This window comes from Bombus flavifrons, chromosome 8 (assembly GCF_040668555.2).
Source record: "Bombus flavifrons isolate JBK064 chromosome 8, iyBomFlav1_principal, whole genome shotgun sequence".
NCBI classification, from domain to species: domain Eukaryota; kingdom Metazoa; phylum Arthropoda; class Insecta; order Hymenoptera; family Apidae; genus Bombus; species Bombus flavifrons.
Window position 1 is genome coordinate 9,782,644 of NC_138449.1, and position 21,415 is coordinate 9,804,058.

The window sequence follows — 21,415 nt, forward strand, 5'->3', positions numbered from 1 at the left end:
GGAAGACGAACGGCGATAAATTTTGCGTAAATCTTTTTTCCCGAGACTTCGTGACCACGCAAATTAAAACGCACTCTATTGATTTCTACTTGACGTGATTCATAAATTAAGAGCCATAAATAAACGCTTTGCTGGCAAAAGATCGTAAGCTCGATAAGCGGAGACAATTTAAAAGACTCGACGCCACTGTTGCAAGCTTTTATTCATCAGTATTCATGAATTTAACAAGGCCGAGAATTTGAATTACACATTGTATGCATACTTTTATCCTTGAAAAAAAAAAAAAGTTGATTAAGTATACATGTTTCGCGAAGCTGATAAGCGTAACGACCAAGCAGGTCAAAGTGGCGTACATGACATAGAAAATGTGTAAAAGGTTGCGTTCTTTCACCTTATAAATTTCATTACAGAGGGTTCATTAAATCAAAGGCTTCTTTGAACGTAATGAAAAGCAGAGGAGAGCGTGAGTCACAATTAACAGCTAATAAATCGAAGTTAACGAAGGCGAAATCGTAGAACGCTCGAGAGAAAAGCGTCTGAATGTCCTTTCCTCGCATCTTAATGAATATCGAAGCGGAAACTACTAGATGTAAAGGCAGCTAATTAGTTTTCGCATAACGATAATTCCTGTTGCGTAGAACGCGTACACTTGTACGTATATTACGTCGGCCAGATGGAAATAATCGATCTATAACATTGTTCAAAAAGGCGTTTTATTACTAGCAGCGAAAAGTGCAGAACAAATATAGAGCAAAATGTTTTTACGAGTAATTTATGTACAAAATTTGAAGATTTTCGGAGTTGAAAAAATGTATATTTGTCTCTTTGATCTCTGAAAAATATAAGTGCGATTGTTCAATTCCCAATACAATCGTATTTATATGAATACGTATAAACACAATCGTATTATACACCAATATTATGAAATATTTATTACGTGAATATTTATTTACGAATACAGTCATATTTGCATTTATATGATTGTATAACGGCATAGTCAGTAAAAACAGACAGTACAATAAACACACACTGATACATAGCTATGTGTATAATATTAATTGAAATTCTTTAAAATATCGCTTTTTGAAATACAAAATGAAAAATCTACTGGGTTGGCAACTAAGTGATTGCGGATTTTGTCAATAGGTGGTATCGATAAAATCCGCAATCACTTAGTTGCCAACCCAATAATTTTCCAGTCACTTTAACGACTCGGCGTAAATACTGAAAACTTGATAAAACGCTTCGGTTGCTCTTAATTTGAGAATAATTGATCGTAGCAAATAGAGATGGCAGCAGATTAAAAAATTCGGCTGACAAGTAAGAGCGACGTTAATTCGAATTAAAGGAAAAATGGTAAACGTAAGCGATTCGCTGGCATAACAAACCTATTACTATACGTATTTATTTTCATTGCTCGTACGATAAGATGCCGACGAACGAATAAAGTAACGACGAAACAATTAAACGAATCTTGGATTGCACAAGTCGGTCGACTGAAAGTTGGGTTACCAAGAATAGGCGCGATAACATCGGAAAATATAATCGTTTCCTTAATGGCAGAAAAATAATTAAAACACCTTTCGGTTAGCCGCGAGATCGTTTCACAATTCGTTCTCTTTAAGCGGAAAATTGGATTAGCGAAAGCGGAGAATATCGTGAAGAGGTGACGAGATTAAGAAGTCGCCTGTGGAGGGGGTGGCAAAGGGGTGGAAGTCCGCGGTAAATCTCGTTTCAAGAGCGTCACGAACGAGTCACACTTTCCGCCGTTCTACTCCATTGTGGCTTAATCTTTCTCCAAGGCCCTTATGCGTTTGCCCCATTTAATTGTGTAGCGTATTCTGGTACCTGCATTCAATGCGGTTTCACGTTTAAGAAAAGCTAAGGGGATACTTAAGGAAAACTATAGTGAGGTTGGTAAATGACGAGGTAAAATGGAATGGTAATAGAGCGACGTTTTGATCAGTAGTCCATTCGGATCAAATTGGCGAAAGCAACAATCGGTATATTTACACGGATACAATAAAACGCTAATGGTACTGTTTTTCCGGATTCGCTAAACTTTTATTTATTAGGTTGTCCGAAAAGTTTCTTTCGTTTGATAAAGCGATAATATGATGATGAAGAACAATTTCTGTTTTATATTATTTTATTGAATTAGATATGATCCGTTTCGTTATATTTCTATTATCATGTTCGTGCATAATTCAATAAACTAATATAAAACAAAAAACATTGTACGTCTATTGTTTCCTTATAAAACGAAAGGAACTTTTCGGACAACCAATAGTTGTATCGACGATGGATTGCAAGACGGTGGTACACGCAAGTAACGTATAAATAAATAGGTAGCGTTAAAATATTTAAATATAAACCAAACTAGAAAAATCCAAGAAATATCCAAAATATCCTATTTTATTTACAATTTAGTGTATCACAAATTTCTACTTAAATGTTCCGTTGCTCTCCAACGTTGTTTTTCTAAAAATATGAATTTGAATAAACATCGGCAGTCTGTTCGTAAGAATTAAAGCGTCTAACGCCTGTAAATCTTTCGTCGACAGATTGCGTGCTACGAAGACGGCAGAACTTAATCTCCGTCCCTTCGAGTTTCGAAGAATACTCTAAGATAGAGGAAGATTAACAATACTCTGCTCGCACATCCATTTTAACCTTTTTCGACACAGCGTACCGAGAGAACGCGACGAACATCAAATATTGATAGCACAATAACCCGACTGCTAACAGTGTAAAGCCGTGGTTCTTTGCATTCCGGAGGGTTAACACCCCTTTCGTCGTAAATTTTGAATGCGCCAGGCGTAAATCTTGCCGCCCGGTTTCTCGCGTATTATGAGAATAACGAAAGAGAGGTACAGTCGAGGAGGGTAGCATCGAAAAGAGCCGTTTCGGCGCGCATCTTGCTTGGGGTATAAAGAACGCTTAGAATTCACGATGTACATTACCATTTAAGCTTGGAGGTGCTAGTTCGCCAACAGCTTCCTCGCATGCACGAGAATTAATATTTACCATGATGTTACCAGGCTGCTGTTTTCGTTGTTCGTGGTTCGATCGTTAATCCCTGTTTGGGCTTAACGTTGTTCGTCGAACTGCTCGCAGTTTGTTCACGAATCGTTCGACAGTTTCCAGAACCTGCTTATCTTTCTGTGCTTTCGTACAGTGAATGAAAGGTTCTAAGGAATAAGGAGGTTTCAGGCAAAGTTGTGTTTCGAGATAGCCGGTCTCGATGCTTCATTTCGTTAATAATAGTCGAACACCAATAGAATACCTTTCGAAACTATCAAGATATGTATAATTTTGTGTGCTAGACTAGATCAGCCGCGTAGTAGTGACGCACGTATGTGAGTATGAGTGTGCACAGCATCTCGAAAAACAGATGAATGTAACTGTTCCATTGGCAGCGTGGTATAGAAGATGGTGAGACAAAGAGAAGATCCTGGAAATCATTTATTAAATAAATCTAAAACTATTTTAATATGAATTCTAAGTGTAACCTTAGTGTTCCTTTACTTTCATTTCGGCAATTAAGATCCACAATTCTCAACAGAAACGATGGTGAGAGAGGTTCATCGTTAGCGAGGAACGAATGACGACAAAATATTCGTTAATTTTAGTCTGAAGGAAAAATGACGTAATAGTAAAAAGAAAAAGATTCTGGACGTCCTTTTTCTATTTATCGGGTTTCCTCTTGACAGAGAGTATTGAAAGAAATACATTAAACATATAGAGAAACTTACACGTTGTAAGGAAAGATTGTAAGAAAATTGTTTGTCATTTGTGCAAAAATATGTGTATATATATGTTTTAACGTATCTTCGAATTTTTATACAAAACAATTATTTTGAATAATTTTCCTCAGTTTCATGGCGTGTTTTTTTTGTGCATATATAGTATATAAAGACTATTAATAGCTTTCAGCTTTGTTCTTATTTTCAAAAACGAAAGATTTATAAGCCTCACTGTATTTTTTAACGCATACGAATAACCATTGAACATGTGTTTTAACATTTTGTACGATTGAATTTAAAACTCTGAATTCTTCGTTGTTGATTTTGAAATGGGAAATCCAACGATTTTGAATGCATTTTGCCAGTTCTAAATGAAGGGCGTACCATGTTTCGCTTGAAAAGGAACAGGTCATATTTAACAAGCAATTAAACGAGGAAAGAGCGTTTGAATAGAAATGCTCTATTTCCGTTTAATTTTTCCACCGTTCTATCCAATTATTGCGGCACGAGGTTGGTATTTTATTGACATAAACAGTTCAGTCTATAGATTTTAAAACCCCAATGAAACCTTTCAATTTGTCTGTGACGAATAAAGTCTAAATAAAACTTACTTTCTAATTTTTCTACAAAAAAAAAAAAAAAAAAAAAAGAAAAGAAAATAACTGCCAGGGCTAGTTTTCGATACGAGTTCTCCAATCTACCGTATTAAAAACTAGCGCCAATAATGTTTCACTTTGATTCGTAAGATATAACAACAAACGAACTACGTCCGCTCGTTACAGCAATCAGCGTCTTTTTCTGCTGTCTGCAACCATCAGCTCAACCAGACGTCCTTTTTCTCGCGTATCGAAGGATCCATTAAGCGCAAAGACCGCAGACTGCGCAACAATTTCCCTGATTGAACAAGCTCAGTCTCATTGGCCAGGCAAAAAGTTCGGCAGCAGCTTAATCGATGACGGTGCGAGCACTGAAAAACAATTCCTAAGATAAATTCTTGTATGTTCCGTGGGTTCTGCGTGTATCAGCCAACGGGTTTTTCCTTCATCGTGGACGGTATAATAGAGGGCTCTCTTAACAGGCAGCCATTTAAATAATTGCAAGCTTGCAAAGACTATGGACGTTTCGCCCCGACGTCATCGACGTTCGATGCGTCGCTTCGCCGTGGCTACTACACACGATTAATTCGCCAAGGCTTCTTCTCGGACGTGAAATTGCGGTCAATGAACGGCGCGTTGAAATTCGATTTGGTGAAACCACATCGTCACCTTCTGTCGCGTTTGCTTAGGGCTTTCCTTCGCTTAGTATCGTCCGATAGGAATTTAAAGGGAATGTAAGACGATGAAGAAATGAGAAGTTAGCTTGGAAATTGTTGCTAAAATAGCGTATCGAATTCACAGGGAAAGAACATGATAAGAGTTCGTTTCAGCTGACTGTTTTATTTTAATATTACTTTATGAGCGAAGAGAATTATTGTAATGTGAAACAGCTGAAAATGGGAGGTTCTGTCAGGTCTGAAGATATAGTTCGTGAAGCTTTTTCAAAGTGCAGTCACGCCTTTAACACTGGAACTACCGATAGTTAACACGAAGTTATTTCTACCAAAACCAGTCAAAATGAGCGGTCCTTAAGAAATACGTAATAATATATTTTTATATTTATTGATTTATTACTTTCATGTTATGTAGTATATTTTTCGTATTATTAATCCACCTGGGACCATCATCCCGAAACGAGGGTTGACACATTTATAAAATCGTAGAACCAATCGTTTTGACTGGTGTGATATCTCTAGCGTTAGCATCTAGCGATCTAGCGATCGATCCGCAATTTTCCTGATAACTGCTATCATCATATCGAATAATAGGCAGTACAAATTTTAAAAACGTGTGACAAGTTATATAAAACGAGGAAACTGGTTAATTGGGGTTCGATAAACAGATAGCAGGGTTCTTTTACACTTTGACAAGTACCAGTCAATTTGACCGGTATCGGTATAAGTAGTCTTATTTTTAATTTGAATATACAGGGTGGTTGGTAACTGGTGGTACAAGCGGAAAGGGGATGATTCTACGCGAAAAAAGAAGTCGAAAATATAGAATAAAAATTTCTTTTTTAATTTTTTCTTTCTTTTTTTTAAGTTTTTCCATCGAGACAACGATCTACAGTGAGATCCGTTATAACGAACCGCACGCGTACCGAGCGAAAATTCAAAGTCGGTTTCCTCGAAAACAAAGCCTCAAAGGAAAAATTTTTATTCTATATTTTCGACTTCTTTTTTCGCGTAGAATCATCCCCTTTCCGCTTGTACCACCAATTACCAAACACCCTGTATAAAAAACAAAATAAAATTCGTTATATCATTCCTTTAGTTATCGTTGCGAAAGTCATCACATCACTGCGGAAAAAAGTATAATATGAAGTAGGAATTTTAAAATAAAATTGTAAAACCGGTCAATTTGGCTGGCATGGTTGTTCTAACGTTAACAGTCGTTGAGACGAACAATAGTCTTTGAATTACGAGGGTGAAGTCTGTATTTAGCCCGAAACGTAAATAGAAATACAACGTTAGCAAATAAAAATACGAAAAAACAAAACGATACTATCGTCTACGTATTTCAAATTATGGTAGAATCTCCCTTGTCCGAGCTAATAGCGAAACAAAACTGTTCAAATTTCATTTATTCAAATATGGATTAAGATTAATTGACAGATTCCGTAAATGTCTATGGAGTGTACATCTTCTTGGCTGCTGAATGCCACAATTTTTCCAATATAAGTAACTGCTATTACATTCTTTTTGTACTTCGAACCATTTCGAAGCTCTTTCTCGAATGCCGCGAATGCTTCGGCATAAAAAGGCACGTCCCATTATCGCTTTCGTGCGCTGTTTCCATTTGTATAAAATCGTCATTATTACCGTCTTTATCGCAATGAAACCATTTCATTGCATCAGTATATTTAAGGTTTTTCTACCGTTGCCAGCATCTCGGGTATCAACGTGCTTTAGATAATATTCAGTATGGCGTTTTTGTTTTTTAATACTTGGACCGTGGCTTCTCCAGCATCGCGTATTTTTGCTAATTCACGTTGCACTTACATCGCTTCTCAGTTTTTTAATTATATCGTATTTCGTTCCTACAGCGTTACAACGCTGTTAGTTTCATACTAAATTCGTATAATTAGAATTCACTGGATAGAGTAAAGCAAAGAATATATTGCATACGAACACTAACAAAATATATAAATATTTGAAACTCGAAATATTTGAGAAATATACTTCAAAATATTCGAAAAATGTCCAGCGTAAAAGCAGCTTGCAAAGAAGGAAAAGAGAAAATTCCATATATCGTTGGCCGATCTAAAAAATAACAACGCTTATCGTGATTATTGTTACGCTTTGGCGAGTAATGAATTTCCACTGACATTTTTACTAACGGTGACCAATATTACGCGCCATTTACTGTTCGATTCTGAAACGAGATTTCCAGCGACGATACGTGTTCCGTGTATCAAGAGAACTGGAAAAACTAGGCACGCGTGTATTTCTGTTTCGGCGAGTGCAATTTAATCGCACGACCACGTTCCGTATTACGCGAAGAAAACAAATTAGCGAGCCGATTTTACGTTCGACAGAAAGGGATGGTGAACACGCGCGCGAGAACGAATGGCGCGAGCTGCATTCGAAAGTGACAAGTTGTTGATTGAAATTATTTGGTTACGAAGATGGTTAACAGAGAGCTAGAAGGATTTGAACGTTAATAGCTTCGAAAGTTTTGAGCGAATTTCGTTTGAGTTGGCAGAATTACAAATTTTAGTTGATTGGAGTCGAGTTGAAATTTTGGTTGACTGAGGGGAAGTTGAAACGAGACGCTTTAAAGTTGGCAGGTAGTTCGCGAGATGAAGAAATTGACGTTGGAAATACATTATCGGCAAAATTCGCATATTCGTCGATAACACGAAATAGCTAAATAAATGACACAACCATCTTTAGAATTCTGAAGACATTCATTTTTAAGTAATCAATGAAAAGCATAAGTTTCGGAAGTATATCGACAACGAAGAGCTACGAATTTTAAAAAATATTTCATAAAAGTGACTTGTTAATCTTATTCTTTCAATCATCGAGGGCTATCGAAAAATCTTCGCTACCTCACATACTCCTTACGCTAGAAAACATCGTAAGAATTTTCTATCATTTTTCGAACTGGCTTGAAATATAATTGTAAGACGTTTAAAAGAATCAGAGATAATTCAGACATAAATAGTAAATGGCTCATTTATCAATTTCGAATAAATTTCAAGTAACATATATTACTAGACTAAATAATAAATAAATATTAAATAATATTAAATAAATATTTATATTAGCAACTGAATTACCGGAATTTTGTTTTTACGAAAATTGTTACGTTCTTTCCTTTACCATAACTGCAACTCTTACATGTAGCATACTTATTTGCATACCAGACGTACTTACGTGCTACAGTTTCTGTGTTCGCGTAACACTCGATTGCAATAAGTTAAAAAAATTCATATGAACAAGTGCGAACAATGTGTTAAAAGTTGTCGACGTTACGAAGAAAATGTGAGGCTGTTGAAGGTTTTGTTACAACTCATCGTACGCCACGTACCATTTTTAGAAACTGGCTGTCGTCGCGACGTCACCTGAGACCGCCGTTCTGAAACTTACATCAGCGTTACACGTGCAAGTTAGAGATTAAAAATCGCACGATTCGCGTATACCGCCACGCTGACCCGACCCGTGTTCATTTTCTAATTAACGTAGTTCCGAAGTTTCAGCTCGTAACTTTTTACAAAATGTAACTGGCCGTTGTAATAAATTCAGACGTGATCCAGCTCTCTGTCGCCGACTTCATGAATAAAATTTCAATATTACATTCAACGCTGTCGATGTTCATACCTTCGTGCACGGCAAATCATGCTGCCTGCTACGAACGAAAATACGAAAGACTGGAAAAGGAGCTGACGGAATTTCGTCGCAAGCGCAAAGCGAATGGGGATTATTTTGCATCCGCAACATTTCATTTACATGCGTCGTAAGTAGACTGCAAATGTTTATGCATTTATGGAAAACTTTTGGCTGCAAAATTTTATAGAATTTCCGCGTAATATGCGATAGGTGTATGAAATATGCGCACGGTGAAATACACTGTATAATGTTTAATACGCGAAACGATTTTCTATTTGGATGATTCAAAATATATATATATCGTATCCTCTTGATCACTTTGATAAAAATATAAAATTGCATCAACGTCCGTGGTCTTTTCACAAGACGTCTCACGCTCTCACGTATCACGCGTATATCGGAAAATTGAATGAAAACTATATTCATCGCGAAGCCAACTAGAAACCAATTATAAAACAGATTATAGAACGCCTATGTGACAGAACGCATTTTCCCACAGCGAGGTGTTAAAGAAAGTAAACTCGTTTCGCGCTTCCTCGAAAGTTTCCGGAACGACTGGAAAGTCGTCTGGCGAATTCATCCAAAATCTATTGGTATCATTAGCCGTGAATGTTCGCGGGTACACGCGGATATTAATTAAAAGAGGGTGCGAATGGAGAGAGAGAGGGTTCTTTTTCTTTTTTACTTCTTTCCGGCGAAAGTACACGTGTCCGTGTGCAGGGGTGACGAAGAATAAAAGGAGAGAGCAATGGAAGGGGCGAAATGTACGAGTAGTTCGTGCCCGACTCTTCACCGGTTCTCGTCACTCTACATTTTCCTCTTTGAACTAAATTCTTTGTTAATTATACGGTCGACTGCTTCGTCGTTAAATTCAAGCCTCGAATTGCGCCCGGCTTCCACGACCTGGCCCTGCTCAAATCCCGTTATGGAGACCGACTTTTTATCCAACTAACGATGACGGGCGAGAAATTTGCAATTTCAAACCTACCATCTGTCCATTGATCAAAAATCCTTTGCCGGAGTTTAACGCCCGTAATTTCAGCCATTCTGTCAGCGAGATCATCCGAAAATACAATTATAGGTCGACTTATATTTTATACGGCACGGCGGCTCGTCACGTAACGATAACGTCACGTGCCCGTCGCTGACGGATAAGCGTGAACGGTCTCGTTTAACTCTTCAAGTGTTCGCACATTTCCATAAAACGTGTCCCCAGGCGTAAAAAAAAAAAAAAAATAAAATGACAAAGTTAAATAAAACACAGTTATCGTTACATCGCGTCGCACGTCGAACACAGAGCCCGTGTTTCACGAATTTTTCGTTTCGACGACGTTTGTATCGACGACAGCCGTTTTTAGGGTCAGTGCAGACGCGTAACGAAAAATACGACAGCGTCATATGTCTTTCTTTGTTTTCTTCAATTAAAAACAAGGAAGACAAACGCGTGACGCAGCAGGAACGCAGGATCAAAAAGTCGCTCGTCTGTAAGGGTTAAAGGGTACCCTTAAGGGGTTAAAACGCGTGTTTCAACGTCCTGCCATGGATGTGTCGGCACCGTTGCGTACGTAACGTTCCAGGAATACGCTAGATTATAACAGTTTTATCTTATTACCCATAAGAATGGTCGTCAAAAGGGAACCTTGCCATAGCCGCGCAATACCGATACGGATAATATAAATTATAAATCGACGTTATTTCGTCGAAAAATATTGGATTCGTCGTTGGTTATATCGTTTTCTGTTATCTTTTAATGGGAAACATCGAGTAAATTAGTAGTTTTCTCTTCTATCGAAAACTTTTGTAAGCTTGTCGAAAAGATTGAGCGAATATTTGCGTATAAGTTTTTTTACGTGTCAGAAGAAAAGAAAAATTCGTGTAAACATACTCGTTTGGGATGCTACGTCGAACTGAACTTCATGTTCCATCGTTGGAAATTATTTTTACCGATTTTTTATAGGTTGTAGTTTAATTAACGATGCAATTTCGTGTAATTTCATTTGAATAAAACGAGAGCAAGAAAGACAGCTAGCCGACAGCCGTTCGTCTTCGTTTTTAATAAACTTTCTTCAGAGCTTGCATTTAAATTTAAATTCAAATTTCCTTGCAACCTTAAGCGCCACCATACTTTTACCCTACGAGCTGCTTTCTCCTCCTCGACGAAGATGCAACGTTATCGATGCTTTTTTCTCGCCAGTAAACCACTACAGTCGCGCTCGATGGATTAATCGTAGTTAAATGATCTGATCACGGATTGAAACAAAGAAAAGTTTGCGCTAATCTTCGTCTCACTGCCCATCGTGTGTTATATTAGGTTGTCCGAAAAGTTTCTTTCGTTTCATAAGGTGGTAATGGATGAACAACAATTTCTGTTGTATATTATTTTATTGAATTAGGTATAATCCATTTCGTTATATTTCTATTATGATGTTCGTGCATAATTCAATAAACTAATATAAAACAAAAAACATTGTGCGTCTATTATTTCCTTATAAAACGAAAGAATCTTTTCGGACAACCTGATATTATAGATCGACGAGTTATCTGGAATGATGGCGTATCTATCAAAATTCTGTTTCGAAATATTCCAAGTTGAAACTCTCTTTTGTTTGTAGAATCGTGATACTTATGAAGTACCTGTAAAATCGATAGCGCACAAACTTCATTTCTGATATGGAATAAAATGATATCGTAGGAAACGATTATTTTACGTGCAGTAAAAGATGTCGAAAACGATTTAAAAGATGATTCTGAACGCCTGTTCTTGCGAATAGCGGGATTTCGCATTACGTTGCAACATTGAAAGTAACTATATCTGTGCAATATTTCGTCAAAAGTATAATACATTTAAGTAAACGTAAAGCAATGAAACAAATGTGGAAGTTTTTAAAAATATCTATTGAACGAAAGACAGATACGAGAATAAGATTACGTTCGTAATTTAATTTGATGCCAAATTATATATTTTTTTAATTTTTCATATTTTTATTAAAATTTAATTGACAATAATTTTTCCTAACTGTACGGCATTTTCTGTTTCCAGAAACGATAATAAGCTTTTAAAATCCCGAATCTTACCACTTTTTAACGTAAGTGCAGGAGCAAGCTCGTATGAGTATTCCACAGATAACTTTTCTTCTATTTTTATTTCGTACATCGAACTCCTTTTATCGATTCGAAGCACAAAGTTGACTTCCGGTGAAAGTTAAAATTCCCTTAAAAATATTTCCATCTGTAACTTAGAATATGTTAAATCGAGAATGTACGTTTCTCGATAAATGGCGAGATAAATCAAGCGCATCCGGTGATGGTAGGATCACTAGATGCGGCTGAAACATTGATGATCCGATGATAAGTCGAAGTAATAGAAGATCGATATCCGTTCTGAGTTGGTGCGAGGGAATTCTTCGCGACACCGAAACAAGTTGGTAAATTAACACATCGGATTTCTGCACACGCGGGGACCGTGTGGCCTGCGGAACTTCCGATCGGCCCAGAACTGTGTACCATCCGCCACGAGTTTCCCTGTGGCAAAGTTTCTTACCGCGGTAGCCTTCGGCGCTGGTACCAGAGAAAAAGAGAACACGCGGAAAATGGAAGGAGAGACGCGCGATAATCGATGTACCGTGACAAGGTTTTAACGCGCGCAACTGTGTATTAGAAGTGAGAAACTCAATTTTGGATTGTCACGGTGATCCGTTAGTTCGTTGACAAATATACAGTTCAGAGAAAAAGCAGCGAAGGCAACAACATTTTTAATTTAGTTTAGTTCGGTTTGAAACAACAGAAATGAGATCGGATTGGAATCGAGCGACAGAAAAAGAAGTACGCAAATTTTATGTGAATGTCGTATGTAAAAAGCAAGTACAAATGTGATAGTTTGAAGACAACGCTCATTGTTAATAATTTATAATTGTCTCTGTAATTCCGAGTTCGTTTGTACATCTGCAATTTGTTTATTTCGTTGGTTTGAATCGAATATCAGTCGAGTGGAGGGCTAGCCACGCTTTTTTCCAAAAATGTTAAAAAATAAAAGGAAAATTGATAAAATATTCTGAAAGAAATTCCTAGCAACTACGTTCGTTGTTGTAGACCGTTTGATGAAGTTGCAATAAGTATGAAATAACGCTCGAGATAACCGTGCGTCATGATCGTATTATTGGTTGAATTATCGGGCATTCAATGTAAGAGACTTGAAAACGTGAGAATCACGTTTGGTAAAGTGAAGATATTATTCTTACTAAGCACCCTGAGGAAGAAGTTATGGAGCAAGTCCTAATACTTGGTCGTGCTTCCACCCGTGGAGGTTGTAGAACTGGTAAAATATGAGGAGATTATTTGGCAATCAAAGAACAGTCTACTTAAGAGATTCATAAAAGTGTGCCAGAGAAAAACGACAAAGAAAGTGTAGAAAAGATGTGGCAACTTCTGAAAAATAGTTATTACCATTCTCGGTTCAACAACGCTACGAACCAAGAAATATATGTACGTTCATAAATTGTCATTTTCAAGCAGTACTTATAAAAAGATCGTTAGTCGCGATTGAGAAAAGATCGAAGTCGAAATTTGCTGTTTTAAAAGCACGGCTTAACGAAATTAAATTCCGAAAGTAATACAAAGGGATGGACGAAAATTGTATAATTGTTAAAAACAGTATTGAAAAACAAAGAAGATCGCTTGTTGATTACGTAAAAATATTGAAACTCTGGCATACGGTGTTAATATGAAATAATAATAAATTCGCTTACACACGTGAAATTACTAATTTTTGCAAACGACAATGTAAAGTTACCATTGCGACGAACAGATAAATTCGAATAATTAAAAAGATTTTCAAATTCTGTGTTTGCGCGAAAGTGTTTATTTGAATTTGAAAAAGGGATATCATTATAGTAAATCCCGTGCCAAACTCCAGGTACATTGGTCGCGTCTGAAATTAAAGCTATAAAGTTGTAACACATGTGTAACATTGCGTGACGCAAACATCGCATCGTGCGACTAATACAGACTTTATTATTTCAGCGTAAGAGCGGGTCTGACAGAGTATGACTCATTCTACTGTCGCCAGGCATAAAATCTTTAACGCGCTTGAATAATTAAAACACGAATTTAATCCTACTCTTTTCCCATGCAGAAATAATGTTGCAGCTTCCATAGAACGAGTTCGTTACATTGTATAATAAAACACGGCGTTGTTATTTCTTCTTTAATTTTCCAGTCTTCCTATTCCTGATAAACTTGATGGTAAAACGAAAGTAAACTTAAGCGAAGGAATATTTACGAAAGAGAAAGCGTGAAACGTTTCATTTTAATGAAAGAAATCGAAAAACTTGCTACGCTGATAACTCGATTACTCTAACTGTTCATCGACAATATTCTTATCTTTCACACAGTTTCAAAATTATGCAACTTGAAGGTAAAGAACGTATCGAATAACAAAACACTTCGTAAAATTGACAATTTCGCTATCGCGTGCGTACGTTTAAAAACAGTGACTCTATTACCTCGGTTATGCCAACGATAAAGGACGATCGAATGAAGATTACAGGTTCTTTTATTCGTAGTTTAATAATGATATTATATTTAAAATAGGCAAACGAGGGAGATCTTCCGAGAGGTGGTTTATTTTCTCTAACAATCGTATTAATCCTATCGAACCGGCTTACGTAACAGCTACACCAATTAATTGCTTCCACGATATTTCATATCCATTGATTTAATACTTTCCCGAGTCGGTGGAGTGTATTATTTATAGCGGAGGTTGCAGAGTAACCCGGTTATTTTTAGGGAAATTTATGCCGTTGTATTCATGAATTTATTTAAATTCATTTGTAACGGCGCACAATAAATTGAACCGGTTAATCGAGCGCTCTCGCGATTCAGAACGTCAAAGGACGAAATTTCAATATTATCTCTGAGATACGTAGCCTGATACAACGTGAACCGTTTGTATGCCAGTATTTTCAAGTACACTCGGCCGTGTCTTATCATGAAATCCTGTGCAACCAACGTGACGTGTGTTTTCATTGACGTGGCCGTTTCGATTCATCAGCTTTTGACCCAGAGAAGATGGCCACTTCATGCACCGTATTTCGCGAACTCGAATCAATGCGCGGCTGCTTCTTCTTTCGGTCTAACCTTAAGCCAAGAACTACCATTCAATGCGGCTTTTCAAGATATCTTGAGATTTCGTTGAAACTTGTTCGCGAAAAGTCGTTAATTGTATAACGTGAATACTGCATTTTAACAATGTACAACGTTATTGAATATTTTTATTGTTAGTACTATTGTTATTATTATTAACATTAGTACTATTATTATTATTATTATTATTGAAGAAATTGAAATCTTCACGAAGAGAAACTATTTTGCAACACGCTGTGTGTTCGATACTACAGGACGAATTATAAATATATTATTCTTTAATATTTATATTGAGCAGAAATCAGAACGTTTCAAATATATTAAGTAATTTAGTAGAAATCTGTTAAATTCTAATTTATTTAACTGTACTTTAAATATCGTTATTATAAATTCTAGGTATTAAGATAGACAACGTCAATACCTAAGGCACTCATTATCAATAAAATATTTCTACCAGTGATCAGATTGAGAAATGATTAAATAACTTAACTATGCACAGTAGCTGAAAGATTCAAGAGTAAAATATTATCGAATAATAGAAGAAGAAAATTTATTTCCAGCATCTTTTTCAATTAGTTTAGCTGTTCGCAGATAATTGCCTCACTGTGTGATCAGTACTTTAAATTTATGATTCCTAACTGCTTCAATTCCATAAAACTTATTCTGTATCTGTTAGTCGTTGTTATAATTTCACGTTGCTAACTTCTACTATCACATTTTTCTTTTGCTTTTCAATTATGAAACTTTTAAAATAGTTAGCCCCCTCTTGTCTTATACGTCTTTTTTGCGATCGATTAGTTTGGTTAGTAAAATTAATTAGTCGAGGCATTTTTAACTTTTTCTGATAGAGTAGCAAAAGAAATTGTTCTTTGATTATTAGCATTAAAATGTTTATATTTGAAAAGAATGTTGTACAACCTTTGTTTGCAAATGAGAATTTCCAAATTTTAAGACAAATTACCAGCCTCGGACATATCTAATTTTTCTACTATAGAAATTTAATAATTTTTCTAATATCTCTAGCCTTCTATCTTCTAGATGGAGGTAGGAAAATGCAAACAAGCGTTGTTTATCCCAGCATCATACAACGGTTCCTTCCTTATTTAATCGCAAGTGTTACTAAGTGAAATTGATTTTCTTCGCCTGAAAAGTTACTTTTCTTCAGTTGCGCCATTGTTGCACTGGAACGGCAATATGTATTATTGGAGAGAAAACATCACATACAATAGGCTTCCATTTATCTGGACTTGTCAGGGAACAAACAGTTTATATAATTGAAGCTGATATAATACACAGGAGTTCACATTCAGATAAATGAATTGGACCAAGAAACTTACGAACCTTTAAAATAACAAAAAATTAGTCGAACACAGTGTGGATCCCACAATGTTGATCTTTATTTTGCAAAAAGTTGCCAATCTTAGAATAGAACTACTGTTACATTATAAGATTATTGAAAGTACCAATTACCAGTTATTTTCCAAGGAATTTCCAAAACGCTTGACTAAAAAAAAAAAAAAAAAAAGAAATAAAGAAAACAATAGAGCTGAAAAATAATAAATCTAAATAAATCTCTTGAAATAATAAATCTAAAGAAAGTTACTCGTGACAAATATACTAACGTTATAAATACTTTTACCAGAAACAACACGAAGAAATAAATGTTCCTGATAGAAATGAAGCTAGCTTTTTCTTCTTAAATGAAAATCTTCCAACTATTACTCAATATCAGATCATCGACGGTTTTTAGGTTTTTGCACGACATGGCTCAATTTAATCAGCAGAATTCAGTGAATCGGGCATCAACTACAATCTCTTTACAACAAATGTAGTTATACGAATAAGACGACGATAGCAACGTGTGACGATGCGCGATAGAGAGCTGTGCCCGCTTCTATGCCGTTTTGCTAGTCGTGTTTCCAATTCTGCAGCACGGAAAAGCGTATTAGGGTTACTCTCTGCAGTCGAATCCGCAACATTTCTTTGAAGCATTTCCTGCAGGGAGGACGGCAAGTTGCGCGACGAAGATTTGCGATTCCACTCGTCTCGTGGACTACACGGTCGTCTTCGATGTCACTTCGTCAGTGGCCGTGAGGAATTTAAAATCCTCTGGCCGATGGACACGAAGTTTCACGTAAGGCTGAGGGAAACTTCGTTCACCGGGTTTTTTCGTCACCACGTCCACTATTATACACGGGCTGTATGAGGTTGACGGGTGACCAGCCACGGCGTTAGCAGATTTCTGTCCACGAAATTAGGTGTTCGCTGAGTGAAAAGCGCCGTTGATGACGGTTGCAATTGTCTCGCAAATTGGCTAACCAACCCTCTTAATTTGCGTACTGAATTCTGGCTGCACAATGTTAGGCGTTTATGTCTAATAACTTAATGCAACGCCCGCATAACGAGCTTTCATTCAAGTTCATTCGCTCGTAGTTGTACGATATTGCGTGTCGTTATAATACACGTGGTGTGAAAATTATAATTAGGTAGTACTTCGAAATTTGTAGGAAGTGACGTTTCTGAAGTATAACGAGTTACAGCGGTGATAAACGCTCATTACTATATCATGGATAAGGAAATATTTGAAAAGGTACATATGGTACAATATGGAAAAGGTACAAGGAGAAAGGTAAAAGTAGTTGAAAATTAACAATGCGCCTTCGACCACGAAAGAATTACTACCGGTGTGTTATGTGTGTGTTAGTATTTTCTGCATATATCGTATAATTTGCATAAATACTAACATTTATGGAAAAAAGTGGAGATATTTTACGAAGACAATGTTATTGCCCCATTTTCTACTGTTTTAAAATATTTATATACCGGATGCAGAATGAACTAAATGGAAAAAAGGATGGTTTCTTGCGTAGCTATGCGAAGTAATGTTCGTTTCGTTTCATTTTTCAATTTCTAAAATTTCAACATCTCCTTGATTAAACAGTTACTTTTGCGTGTTTCCAACGTTATTTATCGTCCAGTGCGCCCAGAAAGTTTTCCATTGCGACGTTATATTCTCGGAGATTATTTCACGTTGGTAATACAATACTTCGAGATTCATTTTGTTTCAGTTAGATCGCGGTTAATGCGCGTCTCGTTACGAACGTAATGTTCAACGTTACTGTCGCACGTGTTTCTGCGATTGTACACCGTCGAAAAATATAGCATCGTAGAACATTTTCGTATAGCGGTTTTTTTACATCATCGTAATTACTTTTGTCGTCCGTTATTTTTCAACGATATTGTTCCACATTTTTATTTTCCTCTCATTCGCACGCAAACTGCGGATGCAGTTACACACAGGCAGCGAAACCAACGCAAATGTCAAACTCACGCAGAAAAAAGTTTTTTCAAACAACTATCGTTTTTTAAATGTTCGTGCAAGTTCGTGCAAGTACGAGCGTTACACATATTTTTTTTCTTTTTTTTTGCCAATTCTATCTATTTATTTCTGTTTTGTATTCGGTTATCGGGGAAAAATTGCGATCAGAATGGACAGGACCGTAGCAAAGGATGTCCCTTAATTCCCGTGTATTTTTATTAAATCGATTTCACGCTCTATTCTCTTGAAATTTCACGCAGTTTCTGACAGGTTGATGACAGTTTGAAAAATAAATTGCTGTCGTGAGATACGCAATAATTAAAATAATTATTGGAAAATATTATCGTTCTTGTTGTTTTGTATATGTCGATGTTTTATGAATTCTCACAGTTACGTTTCATTATGATGCTTCTCAAAAGAAGATGACTAGAAAAAGTTTTGATAATTTCGAGCAAATAATGATTACAAGTTATATTTTATTCTTCCCAATTATATGTCTATATTATGTACATATATTCGCCATATTTACATACATATTTACGCACGCTTAAACGTTAATGTTAATATAATTTATTTTTCCTAATGAAATAAAAATCGTAAGCTCGTACAATTTTTCAGAAGGTAAACGATAGAAGACAGATATTTCAATGAAATTCTCGTTAGAATAATTACTATTTATCATGGTAAGGCAAATTATACATTATGAAACTCTCGGGAAAATAGGTGAACAAAACGCAGTTAAGAATTGTATCAAATTTACATTATTATTCCCATGTTTCATCGCTGTTTGTAGTTTCAACAGTTGTAATACGAATGTATTCATCAAAATCCTATTATCTGTTGTATTTATTCTATTCTATTTTCTGTTTTATTTATTTAATTATTCGCTACACAACAAAATTAACATCTCCTTGCTCCGCAAATGATCAGTATCTATTAGTGTAAACTTCCTAAAAACCTCGAAAACTCCCGATACTAACGAACAGAGATGTGAACCAACAAGTACCTAATTAAAGTAACGCTAACGCGTACAATGGCTACAGAAGGTATTTGTACGTACCTCTGCTCTCCAACGAAGAGTTTTTTCTATTAGATTCTACATTTTATTTCCGTAGAATCAAATATTTGTGAACGTATGAGTTGTTCTACTACTAAACGATACGAATGTAAATAATATTTTATTATACTTGTATCTAATTAATTATTGTACAAAGTCAGTGTGAAAAGTATTCGTACAGTAATTAATATCAACAGAAATATCGCAAGACATTGTTTTTGAACAAAATTTTAATAAAATAAAAAATATATACATATTCTTACGAGCGTGCGGAATAATTTTCATAAAAAAGAAGATGAAATATGTATACCCTTTGTGAAGATATTAACAAATATCTAAAAAATGGCAAAAATATATGCGTAATAAATATTCACACAGTTACAGTTTGCTAAGAACAAATAATAAGACTTCTACTTTATATCTAAGAGAGGAAATCGTTAGGTTTAATTGTTTTAATGCTTAATGGGGTTTCCTTCTGATTTTATTATGGCTCGAAGCCGTAGCGGCATTGAATTTATCAAATCGATGAGAATTCTGCTTGAAATATTTGTCCATTCTTCTAAAAGAGTCCTCTTTAAATTATTTCTCGAGAAAACATGTTGATTCCGTATTTTTCGTTTCAAATGGTCTCGTATATTTTCGACAATGTTAATGATATTGCGAAGTTGTTTTTAAGTATTTCCGAACATTGTACAAGAGCCACTCTCGCGTATTACTATCATTATACTTTGGATCTACTATCTTTCATCAAGTCGGAGTTGTCTTTCAAACCCATTTCCTTCTGCTCTTTGACGCAGATTATTTTTTAAAACATCCGTGTACATTTTATCTCACGAAGCGGTAACTATACGGATTCTATCTTTACCATTTGTCATATATTTATTAATATTACATTCTCTTTTTCTGAAAATTAATCCAGACGCTCCAAAGGATATGTTATACATCTCTTATTCCTCAGAATGTTGTTACTAAACGATGTTCTACAATAAGAGGACTGTTTTACATAAAGAATCGTTTTTACCTTAACTGTAAATACGATAAATAAATGCAACAGTATACGAATGCCTCTTGTAGCCACTGTACTGGAAGCTTTCAACAGAGACAAAAGCACACGCGCCGAAAATTCCGCCCTTTCATCCACGAAAAAGCATCGACGTTTGCATAGGAAAAGAGCGTGATAAAAGGGCGTGCTAGGCCGTCCGCGTATCGAGCCCTTCCGGCGGCCATAAAAGGCCAAGACAATCATGAGGAACAGCACGACGATTCCATTTAACGGGCGAAGCGGCCAGACCCGGTTATGCACACAGAAACGCGTATCCCCCTTGCACATACTGTGCGTGGCGCGAGCTGCCTCACGGACACACCCTGTATTGCGATACTCTCGTAAAACCAGCCTGTATCTTTTCCCTCATTAACTTGCCTCTACAATGAGCGTGGGTGTCGGCGTAGTACGTCGTGATCCTTTCAACCCCCGTCTATCCACACCCTTCTAGTGACGGCAGCGCGCATGCGCGTCGTCCGACCGCGGAGTCGGTTCGCGCGTAAAATCGCGCCGACCGGTGGCGATCAGTCGCGCGTAATACAGCGCGGGGTGCGGTTCGTCGTGTTCGTTTCACATCGAAAGGTTACGTCCGCGTATTCGTATCTCATTCTTGTACGGCGTTTAACCTTCGCGCTTGTTTCCCCTCGACTTTCTCGGGTCGTTTGTGATCGTGCGTCGTTGCCGCGCGACTTCGGTCGCGTTTCGGATTGATGGCTTCGATTTCTTCGCTCCTATGTATCTGCTGCGCGTGACGAAAAATAAGAAGAAGAATGTGGTTGACGGGAGGCTCGTGCGCCTTCCTGCTTCTGGCACTGACATTGTGCCAGGGCCTGGTCCAGGCGAAGAACGACAACTGTGAGTATCTTTTTAATATCTGTGTTGTATGAGACGATTTTATGTTTGCCGGTACTCTATGGTTACACAAAGGGGCAACGAAGGGAGAACGTTTCTCGTTGGACGTTTGGTCGACAAGTGGTTGCAAGAGGGACGAGGATAGGGGTTGTCAGGGTTGCGAAGGTGTATAGGTTGTCGTAAGGGTTGTACGAGGGATTAGAGACTGAGGTGTGGTTTGTTGGGTAAGCGGGGAGTTTTTCACTAGCTAAAATAGGAAAAGAGTAACGAGGGTGAACGACCGTGAATATATCGTTGGATAGGTATGTGATAATACACTTAGAATTCT

At 36.7% G+C, this 21,415-nt stretch overlaps 1 protein-coding gene across 7 annotated transcripts in view; it reads left to right on the forward strand.

Moving 5' to 3' along the window:
* The window catches only part of LOC138182746 (uncharacterized), a 296,840-nt gene that overhangs the window by 107,991 nt on the left and 167,434 nt on the right, over positions 1–21,415 (forward strand). The window contains exon 1 of one of the 7 annotated variants that reach the window (XM_069118908.1): positions 20,776–21,090. The exons of the other annotated variants lie outside the window; for them this stretch is intronic. Coding sequence (XP_068975009.1) covers positions 21,006–21,090 — 85 coding nt within the window. The 5' untranslated portion in view covers positions 20,776–21,005. Of the gene's footprint in view, positions 1–20,775; positions 21,091–21,415 lie in introns of those variants that run through there. 7 annotated transcript variants of the gene reach the window in all.